General features: G+C 41.0%; 1 protein-coding gene across 1 annotated transcript in view; it reads right to left on the reverse strand.

Moving 5' to 3' along the window:
• Nucleotides 1-24,733, reverse strand: part of CDKAL1 (CDK5 regulatory subunit associated protein 1-like 1) — a 980,453-nt gene that overhangs the window by 179,566 nt on the left and 776,154 nt on the right. Inside the window, exon 12 of the mRNA XM_006860787.1 lies at nt 3,918-3,980. Within this exon, the coding sequence (XP_006860849.1) occupies nt 3,918-3,980 (63 nt within the window). The remainder of the gene's footprint in view (nt 1-3,917; nt 3,981-24,733) is intronic.

Here is a 24,733-nt window from a genome sequence, read left to right on the forward strand (position 1 = left end):
AGGCTGTAAATCTTTACGGGAGTAGAAAGCCTCATCTTTCTCCTGCGGAACAGCTGGTAGTTTCGAACTGCTGACCGTAAGGTTTACAACCCGATTTGTAACCACTACGCTACCAGAGCTCCTCTGTGATAATATAAATATGATATCTTACTATATAATATATAGAGATACATAGGACCTCTCTCTATTGATAGATATAAGGGAGCTCCAAAAAAAACATGGAAAATGAGATGAAAAGATACACAATTTTTTGCATGAACTTTTTGAAGCCCTTTGTATAGAAAGAGAGACAGAGAGGCAGTTTCTGGGAGGTGTAAATGGTTTATGTGCTCAGCTGCCAACCAAAAGGATGGAAGTCTGTGTCTACCAGAGGCAGTGCTGAAGAAAAGTGCTTCCAGAAACTTAGTTCTGAAGTCCCGATGGAGCACAATTCTACTCGATACATAGGGGCTGCCAATAAGTAGAGTTCATTTGACTGTAACTGCTTTTGTAGACATGCTATTGTTGTCAGTTTTGACTTATAGCAACCCCATGTGACAGAGTCGAGGGCCTCACAGGATTTTCTAGGTTGTAATTTTCACCGGAGCAGATCACCAGGTTTTTCTTCTGTGGGGCTACCCTGAGTGGATTTGAACCACTAACCTTTTTGGTAATCAAGTGGTCAACCATTTCATCATCAGGACACAAAACACACACTCACACACACACACACACACACACACACACAGGGGACTTCAAAAATTTGTGGGAAAACTCCATTCTCTTTCAATTCCATTTTTCCATGAACGTTTGGAAGCTCCCTTGTACATGACTGATATTAGTTTAAACATCTCATGCACAAGGAAATTTCTATACATCACTCTAGAAACTTCCTTGAGTGTGAGCTGTTTAAGCAACTTCAACCACGTCTTGAAGAATTTTACACTGGAAACTGCCTAAAAAACCAATTCATTTGAACACAATTAGGTAATGAAAGTAATAAAGTAACTTGAAAATAGTCCTCTATTATTTTATTTATATCAAACTAAAGCACCATTCTGAGAATGAAGAAAACAGTGGCCGTTACTCAATCCTTTGTAGACACTGGGATCAGCAAGAGACAAGGTTAAAATTAATGTGGTTAGATGTGCCTTGTTCAAGCCTTAAAAAGTGGGAGGGCACTGCTGAGGGTTAGGGAGCTGTCTAAAATGAAACTTTCCAGTTTCCTTCTCAACACACATACAAAGTTTTAAAAAAGAAGCCAAGAGGCCAAACCTTGGGAGGTTCAAAAATCACTCACCAAGCAGTCCAGCTACTTTCAATAATTTATCACCGATCTTAAAGCAAACATCTAAAGGAACACCAACTAGCATTTATATGCAACTCCTCATTGCCTGATGACTAATTTGTAGAGGAATGAAGTCTTCACAAGGGAAGCCAAAGGAATCCAAGGTGACTTTGATACCATGCCACAAAGGATATGAAGAGGAAGTCGGCAGAATCTGCACATAGCTTAAGTCCATTAAGAGTTCTAATAAAAGCCTGATGGAATTTCCCCTTTAGAGTCAATTTTTTGAAAAAAATGTCAGAAGTGGGCAAAATTTAGACAAGCCAGGCAAAACTTTTGATTTGTCCTTGTCTTTTTTGTTGTAGTTGTTAAAATGAATCTTATCCACTGTAGGATTTATGTCAATTAAAATGGCTTCATATTTTAAAAAAGCAACATTACCATGGGAAATTGAGCCCATCCCATTTTATGTGCTGTTGTTACCGGGCTACAGCTTCCTGCATTGTCAGACACAACAGGCTCTCACAGTCTCTTTCAAGCAAATTGCCATTTTCTGCAAAGTGACTGATTTAACTTGAAGAATGTAATTTGATACAATTTTTAGTATCATATTATCGCCATGGTTACGTGGAGCGTAAGCGCCTCTCTTTACAAACTTTTGGTGCTGAAGACAACTATAGAAACACTAGAAGCTATTCAAATTCTTGCAAATTCTATGAACAACTGGTACAATACTTTTCCCTCCTGAATCCTGACATCTCTGTGTTCTCAACTGAGAAAGCAGTTTTCACACTACTTATTTTTGGCTACTTAAAAAACCCTACCACATGTCTCCATATAAATTCAGAGATAAAGATTTACGTTTATATTAGCATTTCAGCTGGGTGAATTTTTTGTTTGCTTCTGTAATCATCTCAAATTAATGGATTTGCTGGAACCTTATGGAGCAGAGGGGTTGCCCAAGTCTAAGAAATCTTTGAATATATTTTTCCATGAAGGATTTTCTTTAAGAAGGTGATTTGAATTTTATTTTAAAACTTTTTATTGTGATTTGGGTAAAAGTTTATAGAACGAATTGGCTTTCCACTCAATGATTCCCAACATTTAAAATTTATTTTTAAGAGCCCTTATCTTGTACAAATGTATGGTAAGATACTTATAAATGAAAAGGTAACTGGGACTTCTTCAAATATGGGAATGGATGGCGTAAGTAAATGTAAGATGGGCCAAAAATGTATAATGCTATGAGAGGGACACAAAGGGCTAGACATGGACTGCACTGTGCTCCCCCAAAATATATGTGCCTGCTGCAAGCCACAAGGTCAGCAGTTTGAATCCACTAGCCGCTTTTTTCTCCAGTAAAGGTTTACAGCTTCAAAAATCCTATTCAGGGTTGCATTGAGTCAAAAATGACAGCACAGAACAACAGCAAAATATGTGACTTGTCTGGGCTGTGACTCTCAGTGGTTTGGCAGTTCTGTGATGATGTAATGTGGCAGTTCTGTGATAATGCCCCATGATGTGATCATATGTGATAAAACAGTAAGAGGATTAATGATGGGATGGAACACCCTTGATCCCATCTCAGCCCTGATCTAATGTAAGGGGAGTTTCTTTGGGGTATGTATGTAACACCTTTTGTCTCATAATAGATAAAAGGGGAGAGAAGTTAGCAGAGATCATAAGGACCCATGACCATCAAGAAAGATGAGCCAGAAGTAGTGTGTGTTCTTTGGACCTGGGCTCCCTGCATCGTGAAACTCCTAGATCCAGGGGAAGACTGATGCTGAGACACATGGAGATCTCCAAGGAATGCTGGGCCTACACATGCTGAAAGGAGACAGGACTTCTCCCCAGAGCCAACAGAGTGAGAAAGCCTTGCCCTAGAAGCCAGCATTCTGAATTTGGATTTCTAGCTTTCTAAACTGTTGTTGTTATGTGCCGTCGAGTCGGTTCCAACCTATAGCGACCCTGTACAGGGTTTCCGAGGGTGTAAATCTTTACGGGAGTAGAAAGCCTCATCTTTCTCCCACGGAACAGCTGGTAGTTTCGAACCGCTGACCTTAAGGTTAGCAGCCTGATTTGTGCCACTACGCTTCCAGAGCTCCTTACTGTAAGAGAGTAAATTTCTGTTTGGTAAATGCATCTACTTGTGGTATTTCTGTAGCAGCAATAGAGAACTAAGACAGGATTCTTTGGTCTCTTTTGTAGCAATATTCTTGGTGATGTATATTTCACCTATAAGACTATTCATTGATTTGTGTTAGGACTTCTATTTTTAAAAATTACTTTCTATCCGGAGCGATGGATAACCTGATCTTCTTACCATCCTGGAAAGCCAAGTTCATCTATTACAGTGTTTGGAAATACAGAACAAAAACCAACTGAACAAAAAAACACGACAAAACCTGTCTTTTCACAATCTTTGAAATTTACATGACAAGACGTAACCAAATATTAATATCAATGAAATAGAATTTAGTTCAGAAATACAAGTTTACTGTTTCTTTAAAAAGCTAGAGTCAAAAACATAGTCAACTAAAATTGAAAGGTAATTGGCAAGTATACTTCAAATTAGTTAAAAAAAAATTATGCTAAGCATTCAGAAAGATTTGTACTACTCAGTATAATAATTAGTCGATTCTCTTACCTTGTGATCATATGGGTTGTAAGAATGAAATACTCGAGAAAGGTCTTTCGTTCTTTGCTTTTTCTGTGAAGGGAAAAAAGAAGAAAAAAAATTTGTGTTGACAGGCGACAAACATATACAGGTGTGTGTGCATTAAAAATACTGCTTTTTCAGAGACTGCTCTTAAAACTAAGGGCAACAGTGTCAATCTGCGACACATGGAAGCAATTAGAAACCAAAGTCATTTGATGGTTATGTGGGTTATTGACACCAAGCAGTCAGTCAACCTCTTCCTGAAATGTTTCATAATTAAGATACTACCATCATAGAAAACCCTAGTTTAAAATGCGGAACTCAGAGGCTAAAACAAAGAAAACACTGTGAAAAGAAAAGAAAACAAAACACTCAGGGCACCTTCATTGTAACACCAACTGCTGTTGCTCTGAATTGGGTACAGACATGCATTCATTAAACAAGGCACCTCCTTCAGGTCCAGGTTACAGCTGGAGTCTGTCTGCTTGAGTCTGCAAATTCGAAGACTTCTGTGTTTTGTCCTGGTGTGGTGCAACACGATAATGTGCTGGACTGTAAGGTTGGTTTGAACCCAAAGGTTGGTGGTTCAAACCTACCAGCCCCTCCTCGGAAACCCTATACAGGGTCCCTCTGAGTAAGAACTGACTCAACAGCACTTAACAACAACATAGTCCTAGGGCCTAGCACTGTGTCTCACATACAGCTGTTGTTGTTGTTAAAGTGCTGTCGAGTCAGTTCCAAAACATAGCAACCCTGTATAGGGTTTCTGAGGTTTTTAAAATCTTTGCCAGAGACAAAGTCTCATTTTTCTCCCACAGAGCATCTGGTGGGCTCGAACCATGGACCTGTGGTTCACAGTCCAGTGCTTATCGTAGGGAGCTACTGTGTTCCCAACATACAGTAGTCACTCAATAAAACTTTTTTGAATTAATTAATGTATCCAAGGTAGGCATAAGCTTCTAACTATTAATGATGGCACATGAAACACATATATGTAGTTATGAAGAGAGAAGTCTCTTCACTTCTAATGATATGTTCTTCTCAAGTTGAAAACTTGCAATCAAAATGACTCAAGTCCCCACACCACTCCCAGTATCTATGATGAGTGAGGAAGTGTGGGATTCCATTAGAGTTGACTATAAGAAGTAGCTTGGTGCTTGGTTTCTCATCCACTATGATCTGCCTACTCCCCATAATCACTAGGAGCATATTTATATATGGTTTCAGATATTCTATGCATATATGAGGAGACCAGAAAGTCTGTGGGAAAGTTTCATTATCTTTTAATTCCACTTTTCCACAAACTTTTTGAAACCCCCTCAATGTCAAGAAAACAAAAATCCTCACCACTACACCAATAAACAACATTCTTATCAATGGAGAAAAGATTGAAGTTGTCAAGGCCTTCATTCTTCTTGGATCAACTATCAACACTCATGGAAGCAGCAGTCAAGAGATCAGACAATGTATTGCATTGGGCAAATCTGCTGCACAGGAACTTTTTAAAGTATTGAAGTGCAGAGATGTCAGCTTGAGGACTAAGGTGTGCCTCACCCAAGCTATGGTATATTCAATATCCTCATTTGGATGGGAAAGCTGGACAGTGAATAAGGAAGATCGTAGAAGAATTGATGCCTTTGAGTTGTGGTGTTGGAGAATACTAAAAGTGCCATGGACTGCCAAAAGAACCAATAGATCTGTTTCGGAAGAGGTGCAGCCAAAGTGCTCCTTGGAGGCCAGGATGGCTAAGCTTTGTCTCTCATACTTTGGACATATTGTCAGGAGAGAACAGTCGCTGGAGAATGATGTCATGCTGGGTAAGGTGGAGGGTCAGAGAAAAAGAGGAAGACCCCCAACGAGGTGGGATGGCTAAGTGGTATCATTGATGGCATCAAGTGGCAGCAGTAGTGAGGTTGGCCCAGGATTGGACATTGTTTCGTTCTGCTGTAAATGGGGTCGCTATGAGTCGGTTCCGACTCGATGGCACCTGACAACAACAACATGTGTGTGTATGTTGTTGATAGAGTCAGTTCTGACTCATAGTGATCCTTAACAGAGTTCCAAAGAACAGCTGGTATGTTTGAACCACCAACCTTTCGGTTAGCAGTCCAGTGCTTATCCTATTGTGCCACACCAGGACTCCACAGTTGTTATTTATTTTCAAAGAGAGGGGATCCTTCTCTATATATGGCTTTGAATTTTAATTTTTTTCCATTTTAAATTATGCAACTACAATCGCTGGATCAAATAGTCTACATGTTTGTTATTTGGATATTGCTGTTTCCAGTTGCCTTTGAGTCAGCGCTGACTCATGGAGAACCAATGCATAAGAGAAAGAAACCCTGCCTGGCTCTGGGCCATCTTCATGATTACTGGTGTGTGTGAATCCTATTATCTAGATATCAAACCACTGCCATCAAGTCGATTCTAAGTCACAGTGATCCCCTATAGGACAGAGTAGAACTGTGCTGCCTCATTCTCTGGCAGAGTACCTGGTGGGTTTGAACAGCTGACTATGCAGTTAGCAGCCTTACTGTACTACCAAGCCTCCTTATCTTGATAGATACCGCTTCATGATCCCATCTCCACAAACACTACCAACTCACCCTCTCAACAAAGACAGAATCAGAAAAGGAATCCAGCTTCTTAGAGAAAATTTTTAAGAATATCCCTCATTAGAACATTTCTTACAGGACAAACATTTTTAAAATAGAAAGTGAACATTTCCTCAGCTTCAGATTATAGATAAATTCTAACATGTCACAGCGCACTGACACATCTCAAAACTCTGGCCTGTAAGTGGCCTGGCCTGCTTCTCCTTACACTGGCCCAGTCTAGCTTCCGGTTCTACTTTGATCTTGATATTCTAATGACCAGTTCTCTAAGCTTTTTCTCTCCTAAATTAACTTACTTGGTATCCATGCTTCCTTGGGAAGTATTTGCTGTCTGTGCTATCATACCGCCCTAGTGCCAGAGATCTAAGCAGATCCCCTTGACCATATATTCCTATATGGTTCTGTTCCGACTGGCTAAGTAGTCAGAGCTGGTATTTAAATTATTACTGTGTGCCAGTGAGTTGGCTCTGACTCACAGTGACCCTGTAGGACAGAGGAGAACCACACCATATGGTTTCCTAGGCTGTCATCTCTTAGAGAACAGATTTCCAGGTCTTTTCTCCCACAGAGCCATTGGTAGATTCGAACTGCTGATCTTTCTGTTAAAAGTCAAGTGCTTACTTATTGCACCACTAAGGGATCCTTGATATTTAAGTAGGACTTTGTATGAAGTCATTTGTACAAACACATAGTTCCCCCTTAGATCAGTTGCCCCATTTCAGAACTATTTTTGAATGCACAATTCCAAGTTGTTGTTGTTGTTAATGTCATCAAGTGGTGGTATCCTTTAAATCCTTCCGCCTTGTTTCCACAGACTGAAATCCATTCAATATCATCCCTTCCTGAGCTCAGCCCAAATTCCCACCTCTGAGTCGTGCTTCTGAACCTCTAACTCTAAAGTAATTTAACACTCCTTTTCCCCCAGAGAGCAGACAATGCATCCGTAAGATGATTGGAAACAGCTCCCTTGGCTAATGAAATGTTAACTTTGCAAGCCTTGGGATCTGTTTCAAATAGGCCCCTTACCCACCAAAGTTTTCATGAGCTCATCATTTTCTCCTTCCTTTTCATACACCCACTTAGTTGATGTAACAGTTCTTGGCTTATACTTCAATCAAAGAGAAATGACGGATACTGATACTTCCTTTCGTAGGAGACTTAATATAAAACAATGGGATTTTTTTTTTTTTTTTCTGAAAGGAAATTGTGCTAGAGAAGATAACATAGGTAACAGGTCAGCAGTTAATTTAGGTGGTTTCCCAAAGATTGATCAATCCCAGAACTGGATTGAGTTAGCAAGTGGATAAGAAATATTCAGAAGTGATTTTGCCTGACCTTTTTATGTGGGTTGTGATGTCCTATTTCTATTTTGAGAGCTAAAACTGATAATCTGCCTTTTATTAAGTTCTTGTTGTTGTTGTTAAGTGCCATCGAGTTGATTCTGACCCATAGTGACCCTGTATAGGGTTGTGGAGGAGCAGCTGGTGAGCTTGAACCACCGACCTTTCAGTTCAAGCAGGTTTGCAGTCTGACACATTAACCCACAGTGCCACACAGGACTCAAATCGGTTCTAACTCAGAGTGACCTTATGCACAACAGAAGGAAACACTGCTGGGTCCTCCACCATCCTCCAAGATTGTTATGTTTGAACACATTGTTGTGGCCATTGTTACTATTGTTGTTGTTAAGTGCTGTTGAGTCAGTTCTGACTCATAAGGGATCCTGTATAGAGTTTCCAAAAAGTGACTGGTGGGTTTGAACTGCCAACCTTGTGGTTAGCAGTCCAGTGGTTATCCTAAAGCACACCAGGACTCCATTATTATTATGGTGGAGGTATACCATGGAGTCGGTTCTGACTCATAACGATGCTGTATAGGGTTTCCGAGGTTATAAATCTTTACGGGAGCAGAAAGCCTCATCTTTCTGCCACTGAATGGCTGGCTGGCAATTCTGAATTGCTGACCTTGCAGTTAGCAGCTCGACTCATATGAGCTACCTAATTCATGATGGGAAAGAAGTGGGAATATAAATATCAAGAAAAGAACACTATTTATTTAGATTATCCCCCAAAGAAGCCAGGAAACAATGGCCTTTATCCGATGAAAACTGTACTATACAGAGAGATACAGTGAAGTCTTGGCTCTGCACATATTAGCCCAGTTAACTTAAAACTATTGCACTTCTTCCTGCATGGTCAGAATCACAAAACTCCACATGGTATCTCATGGGATCAATAAGGTTGGCAAATTATGGCTCACAGGCCAAAGCTAGCCCACAGCCTGTTTTTGTAAATAAAGTTTTATTGAAACACAGTCACACCCATTCGTTAGTTTATCCTCTAGGATAAACAATAGCAGAGTTGAATAGCTCGTTGAGACAGATTTTTTATTTTTTTTTAACTTCTCATTGTGAATTGAGTGAAGGTTTACAGATCATCAATCCTACATTCACCAAATCCTTCACTTCATGTCATGAAAATGATTACAATCTCCTGTGTCTGTGTACCATCCGTTAACAGTAGTTACCTCTATCCACTTTACTCTTGTACTCCTCCCTGAGTCTTCTACTACCTTCATTTTCCCTGTTCCAACCTCCTTCTTGTATATTTCTTCCACATCACCCAAGTTAACATGTGTCTACCCCCTTCTCTGTGAATAAGTTCCCCTCCCCTCGTACTCCTAGGAATGATCACAGAATTTTTTTTTTTTTTTTTTAGCAAGAAAACCTTTTCTTAACTCTTGACAGCAGCAGTCTCCTTTTGTGATTGGCAGATTTCACTCAGCATCATGTTCTCCAGGTTCATCCATGCTATGAGTGTTTCACAGATTCATCGTTAGTCTTCAAATTTGCATCGTATTGCATTGTGTGTAGTAGGTACCAAAGGTTGTTTAAGTATTCTTCTATTGATGGGCACTTAGGCTGTCTCCATCTTTTTGCTATTGTAAATAGTGCTACAATGAACATGGGTGTGAATACATCTATTTGTGACTAATGCAGAGATTTTACTACCCACAAAATGTTCCTCAGAAACCCGATACAGGATTGCTATGAGTCGGAACTGACTTGACAGCTCTTAACAACAACAACAAAATCCTTAAACATTTAATGTCTGGAACGATACAGAAAAAGTTTGCTGATCTCTGATCTAGATCCTTTATCCCTGACTATGTCTATTTCTGCTGGCAGCCCCTTGACTTCAAAGTAACTAATTACTAGCTCCTTCATCTCGCTCAATGGAGACGGCTCATAGACTCATAATACCTTATATCCTGATATCAGGGTGCACAAGATAGATAAAATAAAAATGGACTGTTTTGCTTTCAGGGTCTTATTTTCATTGCATTCTGGGTGCAGAGAGGGACGATTACAAGTGAGTTTTTAGAGCATGCTGAAACTGCTTTAGACATACGGTTTTCAGAACCTACTGTGTTCACATTATAATGGCACTAACACTAAAGCGAAACGGAAGGGTTCATGAGCAAGCCACTGACGCTTAGCCATTATTACTAGAGAAACAGCTTTTCATATACACGCAATGGTACGAGTACGACCCTAACAAAACCTGTTGAGCCCTGCTATCAGGAGTTTTAACTGAAACTGAAAGCTGAGCCAAAAATGGAATAATTAGGTATTTTCCTATTGCATCATACTGTGTGTCTAAATTACCTCCCACTTTTTAGCCTGTTAAAACAAACATCTCAGTCAGGCAACCACCTGTTACTTCGCCAAGTGTTTAAAAAGTAAACATGTTAAACAAGCTGTGCGATGAACTTGTAACGAGGGTGGCCAAAGTACAGCGGGCATGGCAAACATCTCTCACAGAATTTGTACAAGACACCTTCAAGTCACCTTCAGCAAGGTACAGTCCACAGAGATAAGAGAATATTTTAAAGTAACAACATGTCGAACCCTGCAGTCTATGTAGTCTGCAAACCAAACCAAACAACTGCTGTTGAGTTGATTCCAACTCCTGGAGACCCTGAAGAACAGAGGAGGACATCCCCATAGAGTTTCCAAGGCTGAAATTCTTTATGAAAGCTGACATACACATATGTCTCCTGTAGAATGGCTGGTGGGTAGGTTAGCAGTTGACAGCTTATCCACAGTACCACCAGGCCTCCTCACGTGGGTTGAAGTAGGGTTTAAAAGATGATGCATTATACAAATTGATCACAACGTCTAGATTCCTGAAAAGCTGAAACTGCAGATTTCTGGTCTATAGGGACTTCTTGAATTGCTTTTGCAGTCCATGGTGCTGTAGGTTAATGCGCTGGACTGCAAAGTCGGCTTGAACCGCAAGGTCGGCAGTTCAAGCTCACCAGCCACTCCTTGGAAACCCTATACAGGGTTGCTATGGGTTGGAACCGACTCAGTGGCACTTAACAACAACAATCCAAAGACAGAAAACAATGATGACCTTTTTTTCTTATACAAGGGTAAGTCAAACAATATTGCTGATACAAAATCATATGCGGTTTCTTGACATCTCCTCTATTTAGGTCTATACATGGAGTCCTGGTGTGGCGCTGTGGGCTAATGCGTCAGACTGCAAAGTTGTTTGAACTGCAAGGTCGGTGGTTCAAGCTCACCAGCTATTCCGTGGAAACCCTATACAAGGTTACTATGGGTTGGAATCAGCTCGATGGCACTTAACAACAACATTCCTGAAGGTGGTGTTTCCATCTCTTTAACTCTTTTCCAAAGAATTTAATGTTATTTGATTAACACCAAGTCAAAATGACAGGGACAGAAATTGTGTGCCTCTGAAATGTTCTTCAAGTTTGGGGAGCAAAAAGAATTCTGAAGGGGCAAGATCTGGGCTGTTGGATGGATGGAGGAAGATTTCCCATGGAAATCCTTACAGGACAACTTAGCCACACTTGAAGAATAAGCAGGTGCATTGTTGTGATAGGAAAAAAAATTTTTGAGCACAATTTTGCTGACCTTTTTTTCACCAGTGCATTGTCAATTTTCTGAAAACTTCCTAATAAGCCCCTGGGATTATCCTGTGTCCAAGAAAGTCTATCAGAATCACCCCACTGAAATTCTCACAAACAACTGATTTCTCTGCTTTGAACTGGACTATTTTAATTGGCTCTTGTTTTTTGTATCATGTTGGTAAATCCAAGATTGTTGTTGTTATTATTGTTAAGTGCTACCTAGTTGGTTCCGACACACAGCAACCCTGTATCGGGTTTCCAAGGAGCAGCTGGTGAGTTTGAACCACCGAGCTTGCAGTTCAAACTGACCTTAAGGTTGAATGCTTATCCCACGGCGCCATACCAGGACTCTAAATCCAAAACTAGGCTCCAGTTATGATTTGTTCGATAAAATCATCTTCATTAGTTCGATCTTGGCTTAAAAGACTGGTGGAAAGATGAGCTCTTAGAGCTAGCAGATCTTCGTACAAAACTTTCGGCAACCCCACCCCCACCCCCCAAGTGAAAGCTTGTTGAGGCCAAGGTATCTTCTTAAAATTGAAAATGGCTAACCAAGTTACACATCAATTTCAGTAGCTAGTGCATCTGTGGTAATGCTACAGATTTCTTCTACCAGTTTCTGGAGTTAAGTCACAGTTTCTTCATCAGTTGAGGTTGGTGACCTTTCCTCTCTTGGCTCATCTTTGAGCTTTTCTCCAATGCTTGATCCATCTACAAAAAACTGTTGTTTTGTGAGGAGCGGCATTCCAGCAAACTTGTTGCAAGGCTTTGATGATTTGGGAAGATACACACTTGAGTTTTGGTAAAGATTTGCTATCAGCTCTAACCTTCTAAATCATTTTTCCCCATGGCACAAAAGTCTCCTCTTTTTTGAAGGCACCCTAATGAGAATAAGACAAGCGTATTACTGTGAGAACTTGTCTGTAGCCATCCACTGATCACAGAGACATGTTTTGTTTGAGACAAAACCATGCATGTATGAACGGGGGCCTTCTTATACAATCAGAAGTGCTAGAAATAGCCATCAACTTAATTTCTTCTGGTTCCTTAAGCTAATTAAATACTTTCTGTACCAATACTCTAGATTTAAAGATTTCTGAAATAATATGGTTATAAAGGTAGCCAAGATGATGGACTCTACATGCTCAGAAATGATAAAGAGCACACATTTCAGCAATTTTCTAAAGAATGTTAAAGAGATATTATAACAAAATTCAAATTATTCTTAAGGACTTCATCACTGTTTATAGTAAGAAGCCAAACAAGTAAGTTTTGAGTTTCAACTTTTTCATTTTACCTGACCTCAGACTGGTAGAGCCTAAGAAGTAGCTAAGTGGTCAACTGGTAGGTTGCTAAGAGTGAAACATGGGTAAGAGTGAAAAGATAAAGAGCCAGAACAACCCACAAACTGGATGATCAGGTTCTGAATCACTGAACTTTGTGTCATTAAGCACTTGAGACAACAAGGCAATGGTAGTGTGGTAAGCTCTAAATGCAAATATTCTAAAAGAAACAAGTCAGAACCCATGTAATTAAGGCTAGAGATCAAGGAATGGTCGGTTACTGATCCTAGGGGCAGATATTCATTAGGGAGTCAAGAACCATACTTTAAGGTAAAAGCGTTGAGAACAGCCAGGAGGTTCCAGAACAAAATACGACATGATTGGAAGTAACTAATAATAATGGAGTCTTGGTGTGGTAGTGTAGGATAAGCACTTGACTGCAATGTCGGTTTGAATCGCAAGGTCGGTGGTTCAAATCCACCAGCTGCTCCTTGGAAACCCTATACTGGGTCACTATGAGTCAGAACTGACTTGATGGCACTTAACTCCAGCAACAACAACAACAATAAAAGGTCTCTGTGAAAAATCACAAAGAATGCAAGGGTTTAGACAGAAGCAGATAAGGAATACTACAGTCAAGGAGAAGAAATCAAGTAGCAGGGAAGCTTCAGAGGCAAGCCAAGGTGTTAGCCATTGAGGATGTGACTTGATGCTTACTTTGGAATCTTCTCTTATACTTCCTGTAGGGGCAGGGACCAGTACCAAAGTCCAGGTAATGCTGGGCCCATTAATGAGACGGCATTTGGTTGACGAGGGACAATATTCTTGTTTATGGAGGGTTTAGTTTTAGACAAAAGCAGAAATAAAAGAAATGGGCCTACAGATGATGTTATACATAAACTGTAAAGAAGTATATACAATATACAGTCAAAGAGAGAGAGAGAAAAGTTGGTCGTTTCACTGAATTGCAGAAATGGCTGAATGATTAGAACATCTAATGCAAGGAATGCTGTTACGAGATGGGCCTCAATGAGCCAGGCTGGAGGCCAAAGATTGTGAGAGAGCTGTGGCAATATTCTAAATTCCCCTGAGAGAAAGGGACAGTGAAGACTGGATGGATTTCAGAAATAGCTAGGAGGCAAGGAGCACAGCACTGGCTGAAGTCCAGACAACGAGCAGAGGAGGATCCCAAGATTTCTGGGATGTAGAATGAAAAGCAGGTTTGGAGGGCAAGGGGTGTTGTTGCTCCTGGATGCTGCTGAGTCACTTCTGAGTCATAAAGAACCCCATGTGACAAGCACAACTGCCTCATGGGGTTTTGTGCTGTTTTTACCTGTAAACTTTATGGGAGCAGACGGTCTGGTCTTCTTCCTCTTGAGAAGCCTCTTGTTGCTGTTGTTAAGTGCCTTCAAGTCAGTTCGGACTCCTAGTGGCTTTGTTTAGGGTTTCCAAGGCCAGCTGGGAGGTTTGAACCGCCGACCTTGCACCACACCAGAATTTCGTGTAAAGCCTCTAGATGGTTTCAAACTGCCAACCTTATGTCAGCAATCAAACACTTAACTGACTGCACTATCAAGGTTCCTTGGGCAAGGGGGAGGGGAAGGGCATGTAATAAATTTGAAGTGGCTGGGAGACTTTGCAGAGATAAAACGTAAGTTAGATATAAGGGTGGTGGTGGTGCTTATGTGCTGCGGAGTCAGTTCCAATTCATAGTGACCCTGTATAAGGTTTCTGAGGCTATACATCTTTCCAGGAGCAGAAAGCCTCATCTTTATCCCAGAGACCTGCTGATAGTTTCGAACTGCTGACCTTGAAGTTAGCAGCCCTAATCGCAATGACTAAGCTACCAGAGAACCTTAGATACAAGGGTATAGTGTTCCAAGAGAGAACGTGGGCCAATGCTTGGGAATTAACTTATCAGTACAATTTTAAATAGGAGAAGGGATGAGATCACATAGGTAATATAGTGAAGGAGGAAAGAAAATTGAAGGTAAAATCCTAGCTAACAACACCTAGGGCCAGGTCAGAGCTTTGGACTTCACATGTAAAATGAGGACGCTGGATAAGTCAGCGGATCTCAATCGTGTTTGCAAAATAGACTCATCAAGGAGACTTTAAAATATAACAACCCTCCCCACTCTATCCACCCCCATCCCTTCACCCCAACCCCCTTCGCCCTCCATTACTCTGACTGCAACAACCCGATGGGAATTGGACATGCTATGGGAGAAAGATTAGGCTTTACAGGACCCTGTATAGGGTGGCTGTGATTTGGAACTGACTCTACAGCACATAACCACCACCAGCACCATTATTTAAAAGGAGTCCTGGTGTGGTACTGTGGGTTAATGCCCTGGTCTGCAAGGTGGATTTGAACCACAAGATCAGTGGTTCAAGCTCACCAGCCACTCCTCGGAAACCCTATACAGGGTCGCTATGGGTCGGAACCAACTCAATGGAACTTTACAACATTTAAAAGCTCTCCAGGTGTTTCTAATGTGTGACCAGCATTGAGAACCATTAGCCAAGTAAGTCCTCCCTCAACTGTCCACCTGGCATTTCTGGATCTGTAACTGACATTTACCTATTAGCATTCCGTATTCTGAACTGTATTATGATTTTCACTCTTAATCTCTATACTATGCCTGCAGCTTTGCCTTGTATCCTGACCTCTTTCATTATTTCAGATGGACTCAATACCCAGGAATTCCTCTGTGGCACATCCTGACTTTGGTACAAGGAACAGGCTGTAGATATATAATTAGTTCCACTGTGTGTGTGGCACTGAAGGACGGGCACTGGACTGAAAATCTAAAAATTGGCAGTTCAAACCAACCAGCCGCTCTCAGAAACCTTATTCAGGGAGTCCTGGGGTGGGGCTGTGGGATAAAGCACTGGATCATATAAGGTCGGTTTGAATCACGAGGTTGGTGGTTCAAACTCACCAGCCACTTCTCATAAACCCTATACAGGGTCACTATGGGTTGGAACCAACTCAACAACACTTAACAATTCTCTAGTAGGAGTTCCTGGGTAGCATATCTGGATAAAGGAATTCCATCTTGTAAGGTCATTAGAGCAAACCTTGGTCTACATTTTCCTTTCGGTTAATCAGTAGTTAACACCCATCCTGGGGGCTGTCATAAGAATAAAAAAGTTCCGGAAGTTCCTCCAGAGGAATCAATACATTTTGAGATTAGCAGAACCATGAAGACATTTCTGAAAGTCTTTGGACCTCCAGCCTTTGCCCCCAAATCACTACAAATCCTCTTTTATTACCGAAATAAGCCCATTCTCCCAGGGGAAGTAATCTTTGGATGACACACATTGTCTTTGCTTCCAGCGTATCTGATAGACATTAAACCTTGCTTGCTTTACCACACCCCAGTCTCCTGGTAATTGGTGTTCTCCCCACAGGCAACAGAGCTGCCATTTTGCGCTATCACGGTTAACATGCTGAGTTACTCATCAAAAGGGTGGTGGCTTGAGTTCTCCCACAAATGCCTCTGAAAAAAGGCCTGGTGACCTGTTTCCGAAAGATCTCAGACACTGGAGCACAGTTCTAGTCTGAAACACACAGAGTAGCCATGACTCAATCAATTCAACAGCACGTTTCCTAGTATTCTCTGGTAAGAGCTGCAAAGTAATGGCCCTGCCCATACTCTGCCACTATTCCACGAGATGGTGCCTGTAGTCTTGACGCGCCTGCTTTCACTCAGCTATAGTGAATTCTAAGAGAACTACCAGGTTCCCAAGTTTCTCCAACATCTCCATAGTGAGGACAGGCTATACGGGTTTTTTAAAGTACTCCAAAACAGTAAAATTCCTAGAGTGATGTCAGAAAATAGGAACGTGAACTTGCTCAACGAACTGTCAAGGTATTCACAAAAAACAAGCAGCCTAGGATTTGGGAGACTTGGAAATGCATTGCTGATTCGTCCAGTGTTTATCCTATAGCACCACACCAGGACTTTGGTGAGTCTTGTTAAGCGCCGTCCAGTCAGTTGCAACTCATAGTGACCCCTGTATAGGATTTCTGAGGAGCAGCTGCTGGGGTTGAACTGATGACCTGGTGATTCACAGTCCAGTGCTGATGAATCCTATAGCACCACACCAGGAGTCCAGGTGCTAAATTCCCCTCATTTTCACAGAAATGAGGCTGGGGGAGAAGGGGCACCACTTAGCCTGGCAGGTCCTTAATTAGACAACAAATGTTAGAATAAAGTGCAGATAGGGAATTCAGTGAGCTTTGATAAAATAAACTGTTAATAAGCGGCCATATCTTCTCATATCTTGTTCACCTTATTTTCTAAAGAGAACATTTGATTGCCAGGAAAGGTCATTGTTTGGCAACAAAGGCATGTCTGGCGCACAAGAATGGAAGGAGACTTAATTATTCTGGAAAATAGGTGTTGCCAAAATGAGTAGCCACCCCTAGCAGTTAAGAAAGAAACTACCTTTGAACTGATAAGACAAATCCCTCCAATTTAAGAAAACAAAGCCGAAGGGCAGTGAGTACCACAGACCACACATAAGTTCTAACTTCTAACTTCCTGTAAGTACTCAGGTACTTTGTCATTCACAGGAGCCAAAAGGTGGAAACAACACAAGTGTCCATCAACAGTTGTGGTATATGCATACAAGGAAGTACTATTCAGTATTAAAAGGGAGTGAAGTTCTTCAGCTTTGCTACAGATGAACCTTGACAACAGTATGCTTACGTGAAATCAGTGGGATTGTTTTTTTTTTAGTGCCATAGACTTGGTTCTGACTCAAAGTGATCCCATATAGGTTTTCTGAGGAACGGCTGGTGGGTTTGAACCACTGATCTTGTGATTCAGAGTCCGGTGCTTATATTTGTTGTTGTTGTTAAGTGCTGTCGAGTTGGTTCCGACCCATAGCAACCTTGTATAGGGTTTCTGAGGAGCAGCTGGTGAGCTTGAACCACTGACCTTGCAGTTCAAATGGTTTTTACAGTCTGATGCATTAACCCACAATGCCACACCAGGACTCCATATTTAGAATACGGCAAATACGTAGAGAACAAAGTTTATTAGCAGTAACAGGGCTGGATGAGGAGGGGAATTGAGGACATATTGCTGAAGGAATATTGAGTTTCTGTTTGGGGTAGTGAACAAATTTGGAAATAAATGTCACTGAATTCTCTTAAAACTTGTTAAGTACTGTGGAGTCGGTTCTGACTCATGTTGTTGTTGTTGTTGTCAGGTGCCATCGAGTCGGAACCGACTCATAGCGACCCCATGCACAGCAGAACGAAACAATGCTCGATCCTGGGCCAACCTCACCACCGCTGCCACCCCCGAGTCCATCAATGATGCCACCTGGCCGATCCATCTCGTTGGAGGTCTTCCTCTTTTTCTCTGACCCTCCACACTACCCAGCATGACATCCTTCTCCAAAGATTGTTTCCTCCGGACTACATGTCCAAAGTAGGAGAGACGAAGCTTAGCCATCCTGGCCTCCAAGGAGCACTCTGGCTGCACTTCTTCCAAAACAGATCTATTGGTTCTTTTGGCAGTCCATGGCACCCTCAGTATTCTCCTCCAACACCACAACTCAAAGGCATCAATTCTTCTACGATCGTCTTTATTCACTGTCCAGCTTTCGCATCCATATGAGGCTATTGAAAACACAATGGCCTGGGTCATTCTGACTCATAGTGACCTTGAATAGAGTTTCTGAGGCTGTAAATCTTTGTTGTTGTTGTAATGTGCCGTGGAGTCGGTTCCAACTCATAGTGACCCTGTACAGGGTTTCTGAGGCTGTAAATCTTTGTTGTTGTTGTAATGTGCCGTGGAGTCGGTTCCAACTCATAGTGACCCTGTACAGGGTTTCTGAGGCTGTAAATCTTTACGGGAGCAGAAAGCCTCATCTTTCTCCCTCAGAACAGCTGGTAGTCTCGAACTGACGACCTTGAAGTTCGCAGCCCGATTCGTAACCACTACACTACCCAGCCAGAGTGCTCCTTGGAGGCCAAGATGGCCAAACTTCGTCTCTCATACTTCAGACATATTGTCCATAGGGACCAGTCCCTGGAGAAGGATACCATGTTTGGTAAGGTGAAGGGTCAGAGAAAAAGAGGAAGTCCTCCAATGAGATGGATTGGCCAAGTGGCAGCATCGATGGACTCAAGTGTAACAACAGTAGTGAGGTTGGCCCAGGATCGGGCAGTGTTTCGTTCTGCTGTGCATAAGGTTGCTATGGGTCAGTACCGACTCGATGGCACCTAACAACAACGACAACAATGCTACCAGAGCTCCTTACACTTAAAACTTAGGAAAGTTTTAATTGTCACTGAATTAATGTCACTGAATTCTACTCTTAAAACTTAGGAAAATGACTAATTTATTTGTTATATGTTTTACAAAGAAAATTTTTTTGGAGTTCTAGTGTAGCTCTGTAGGATAACCACAAGGTCAGTGGTTAAACCCACCAGCTTCTCCTTGGAAAGCCTATACAGGGTTTCTATGAGTTGGAACTGACTTGTTTTAATTTTTACAGCTTCAGCCTGAACTCACATATGAGTCATTGATGGTCTTTTTCACAATCTGCCCCTGGCCTTGTTTTGGATGATAATATGGAGCTCTTCCACCATCTCTTCCCACAGATGTGGTCAATTCTATGTATGCCATCTGGTGAGGTCCACATGTATAGTTGTCTTTTAAATTGTTTTTTTAAAAAACAAAACAAAAAACAATGTATTTGCAATGAACAAGTCATTGTTGTTAAGTGCTGTTGAATCAGTTCCGACACATTAGGTTTCTGAGGTTTAAAACCTTGGAGGGGCCAAAATAGCCTCATCTTTTTCCCACACAGCTGCTTGCAGGCTCAAGTCACTGATTTTGTGGTTCGCAGACCAGTACTTACCAAATGGAGCCACTGTGCTCCCAACATGTTATTGACGTGGTAAAATGTGATCTCCAGCATCGTTTCCAATGACAGATCCTTCCTCTTTGTTGCCAACCTATGCATTCCAGTCACCAGGACTTATCAATACATCTGGATTGCATGTTTGATCAGTTTCAGACTGAAGAAGTGGGTAGAATTCTTCAATCTCATCATGTCTGGATTTAATGGTTGGTGCGTAAATTTGAATAATAGTGGTATTAAGTCGTCTTCTTGGTAGGTGTATGGGTATTATCATCCTATCATAGACAGTGCTGTATTTCAAGATCGCTCTTGATATGTTCTCTTTGATGAGGACTGTGATGTCATTCTTCTTCAGTTTGTCATTCCCAGCACAGTAAACCATGTGCTTGTCAGATTCAAAATGGCCGATACTAGTCCATTTCAGCTCACTAATGCCTAGGATATTGATGTTTAGGCATTCCATTTCATTTCTGACAATTTCTAATTTTCCTACATTCATACTTCATACATTATATGTTCTGATTACTAAGGGATGGGTACAGTTGCTTCTACTCATTTTGACTACTGTCCCTTCATCAAATGAAGGTCCCAAAAGCTTTACTCCATTCATGTTACCTCAGTCAATTCTACTTTGAGGAGGTAGCTATTCCCAGCCATATTTTGAGTGCCTTCTCAGGGGCTCATCTTCTGGCACTATGTTGCTATTAGGTCTGTTGAATTGGTTCTGACCAATAGCAACCCTAAAGCCTGCAACAAGACAAAACACTGTACCCTCCTGCACCATCTTCACAACTGTTCTATGCTTGAGCCCATTGCTGCTGCTACAGTGACAAGCCATTTTGTTGGTTTTGATTACCCTCTACTTTAAATAGCATGATGCCAGCCTTCCGGGACTAGACCCTCTTAATAATACGTCTGAAGTATTTGACACAAAGTCTGGCCATACTGGCTTCTAAGGAGCATTTTGTTTGTACTTCTAACACTTGTCTGTTTGCTCTTCTGGCAGTTCATGGCACTTTTAATGTTCTTCTCTAACACCATAACTCAAATGCAGCAATTCTTCTATAAACTTCTTTATTCTTTGTCTAACTTTCACATGCATATGAGACTACTGAATATACTATAGATTGGAGTAGGCTCACCTTAGTTCTCAAACTGACATCTTTGTTCTTGAACACTTTAAAGAGGTCTTGTGCAGCAGATTTGCCTCATGCACTATGCCCTTTGATTTCTTGACTGCTGCGTCCATGAATGTTGATAGTGGATCCAAGAAAAATGAAGTCTTTGACAACTTCAGCCTTTACCATGGTGTTATTTATTGCTCCAGTGGTGAGCATGTTTGTTTTCTTTATACTGAGGTGCAACCCATACTGAAGGCTGTGGTCTTTGATCTTCATTAATAAGTATTTTAAGTCCTCTTCCCTTCCAACAAGCAAGGTTGTATCATCTGCATATCACAGGTTGTTAATGAATCTTCTTCCAATCCTGATGCCATGTTCTTCTTCATATAATCCAGCTTCTTGGATTATTTACTCAGCATACAGATTGAATATGTATAGTGAAAGAAAACAACCATGATACATACTTTTCCTGATTTAAAACTAATCAGTGACCCCTTGTTCTGTTCGAATGACTACCCCTTGGTCTAAGTACAGGTTCCTCACAAACACAATCATAAGTGCCAGAATACCCAATCTCCGCAGTGCTGTCCATCATAGACTGTCATGATGCATGCAGTTGAAAGCCTCTGCATAGTCAATAAAACACAGGTAAACATCTTTCTAATATTTTCTGCTTCCAGCCAAGATCCATCAGATTTGTCAGCATTGATATCACTTGTTCCACGTTCTCATTGAAATCTGGCTTGAACCTTTGGCAGTCCCTTTAGATGTATTGCTGTAGCCATTTAAAATTTTTTCTTTAGCGTAATTTTACTTGCATGCAATATTAATGATATTGTCCAATGATTTCTGCATTCTGTTGGGTCAACTTTCTTTGGAATGGGCACAGATATGGATCTCTTCCAATTGGCCACATTCCAAGTTGGCCAGATATCTATCTTCCAAATCTCTAAGCAAAGATGAGTGAATACCTCCAGTGCTGTATCAGGTTGTTGAAAGATTTTTATTTATTTCCATCAATTTCTGGAGCCTTGTTCCTTGCCAATATCTTCAGTGCACCTTGGATGCCTTTCAGTATCATAGGTTGTTGATGATATGCTATCTCTTGAAACATCAACTAATTCTTTTTGTACCACAGTGAATCTGTCTACAACATCTGATACTATGTCTGGCAAAATTCTAGTGCTATTCATGTTTCAATATTCAGTATCTCGTGCTATCTGACAGTGTTCCCCTGATCTTCATATGTTTGTCAGTAGATAAACATTCAGAAGTAGTCCGCCTTTCCGTCTTCTTAGTCTATCTTAGTCTAGAAGTTCAGCTGAAACCTGTCTAACATGGATGTATCCTTCTGGTATTTAAAATGCCAGCAACATAGCTTCTATCACCACAGCAACATGCAAAACATGACAGTACAAGAAACTGAGATTTGAATGTAGAGATCATCTCAAAGAACAGATTTGATGCATTAGACACTAATGCCCAAAGACCAGAAGAGTTGTGGATGACATCAAGAACATCATACAGGAAGAAACCAAAAGGTCATTAAAAAGACAAGAAAGAAGGAAAAGACCAAAATGGATGTCAGAAGAGATTCTGAAACTTGTTCCAGCACAAAGATGCTAAAGCAAATGGAAGAAATGAGGAAGTAAAAGCTGAACAGACAAAGTATAAGACATAAGTATAAAGTATAAGACAAAGTATTATAATGAAATGTGCACAGACCTGGAGTCAGAAAACAAAAGGGGAAGTACACACTTAGCATTTCTCAAGCTGAAAGAACTGAAGTGAAAAATTCAAGCCTTGACTGGCAATATTGAAGGATTCTATGGGCAAAATACTGAATGATGCAGAAACTATCCATCAAAAGAAGATGGAAGGAATACACAGAATCATTGTATCAAAAAGAAATGTATGATGTACAACCATTTCAAGAGCTAGCATATGTTCAACAGCCATATGGTACTAAAGGAAGAAATGTAAGGTGCACTAAAGGCCTTGGCAAAGAACAAGGTTCTAGGAATTGATGCAAAACAAACTGAAATGTTTAACCAATGGATGCAGCAATGTAGGCACTCACTCTTCCATGCCTAGAAATTCGGAAGACAGCTACCTATCTGATTGGAAGAGATTCGTATTTATGCCCATTCCAAAGAGAGGTGACTCAACAGAATGTGGAAATCATTGGACAATATCACATGCAAGTGAAATTCTGCTAAAGATATTCAAAACCAGATGCAACAACAGCAGGAGGTTCAAGCCAGATTCAGAAAAGGGCATGGAATGAGGGATATCCCTGATGATGTCAGATGGATCCTGGCTGACAGCAGAGAAGACCAGAAACCAACCGAAATCGCAAGGTCGGCAGTTCAAGCTTACTATATCACTCCTTGGAAACCCTATTCAGGGTCACTGTGGGTCGGAACCGACTCAATGACACTTAACAACAACAACAATCAAATGTAACTGAGAGAGTAATATTTGGTAACTGGATAAAATAAATATGGTGTGGATTTTTATAATGAATACTCTGGAGTTCTATGAAATCTATGTATTTTTATAGTTACATCAAACACTGTTGATCCTTTTATTTATGGAGAGCTGGCTAAGTGTTTTTACTGACACTAACATTCAATGAGGATGAGTTTGGAACCCAGTTAGTGTGAACACCGTCTAGATCTACTCAAACTCTATTAATGCTCAGAGCCTCCTAACAGCTCCCAAAGACTAAGACGCATAGCACCCAAGGGGAAAAATGATGAAAAGAGAATGGGAGAACAGAATTTCTCTGACCCACAGATAGGCTGCAAGGCAGTTCTAAAAACTGATCAAAGCTGATGCAGCTCCTTCACGACCCTGAATCACCCCTGATGTCGCCCCATTTGAAGAGAAGCTTGAAAATTGTTCCGTTCCATTTATTGCTGCATCTCTAGATAAGCCCACGACTCGTTTTTATTATGATTCCACAACTGGGACCTGGAAGGTCAGACATGACAATGTAGCTTTGATAGCTCTCCTACTTTCTACATCTAATTTAGCACCTACTGTAAAAAATCATTTCTATCAGCAATGGCACCATCACTGATATCTCTCTCTGCCCATCACACCAATAATAAGACTCTAAAATTCATTTCAGGGGTGGCTGGGCTTTTTGACCTATTTTCTCCTCAAGTACTGTGTCAAAAAAGAGACTTATTTTTGTCCTGTGTATTAAACATACACACTTTATTCTATTTTTATATTTCTGGCCTTTATGACAAAGGAGTCTTTATTTGATCACCAGAAGACAATTTAATACACAGCTCAGTCCTCTCCTTTCCCTTGGCTGTATGTCATTTCAGAAATCAGTCCATTTTTGTTGTATGGTTTTGTTTTTTGTTTTGTGTTTTTTTTTTCAGTGTTATAGAGCAAGGTTACAATAACTCTATAGTAACCTTGGATGAAAATTTCTGAGGTTGGCTCTTAGCTAAGCAATATTCCTAGCCATGGGCAGGAAGAGTGCAGGTGTGCCTGTGTTCAAGGGAGGAATGAAGAAAAAGAATGGAGCATCTTTGTGTTTGCAGTGTAGGGGTGGGATGCGGGTCAAGGGCCTTGAAATTAGGAGAGGGATAAGGCGGGAGAGGAATAAAGTCACTGACTGGGTCCATTCCAACACTTCCAACAACTCTATTGTTGTGGTTGTCTGCTGCTGGTATGTTGATCTTGACTCGTGGCAAAATCATGCTCAGTGGGACTGGACCATATAATCCACAAGGTTTCATTGACAGATTTTCAGAAATAGATCACCAGGTCTTTCTTCCTAGCCCAGCTTAGTTCAGATGCTCTGCTGCAGGCTGTTGAGCCTAACAGGAACACACAGCATCCACTGACATGGCGTGGCTGTCCATGAGGTGCACAGGTTGGGACTCAAACTCTGGTCACCTGCACAGAATGTGAGAATTCTACCATGGAGC

This window comes from Chrysochloris asiatica, unplaced genomic scaffold (genome assembly GCF_000296735.1).
Source record: "Chrysochloris asiatica unplaced genomic scaffold, ChrAsi1.0 scaffold00040, whole genome shotgun sequence".
Lineage (NCBI taxonomy): Eukaryota > Metazoa > Chordata > Mammalia > Afrosoricida > Chrysochloridae > Chrysochloris > Chrysochloris asiatica.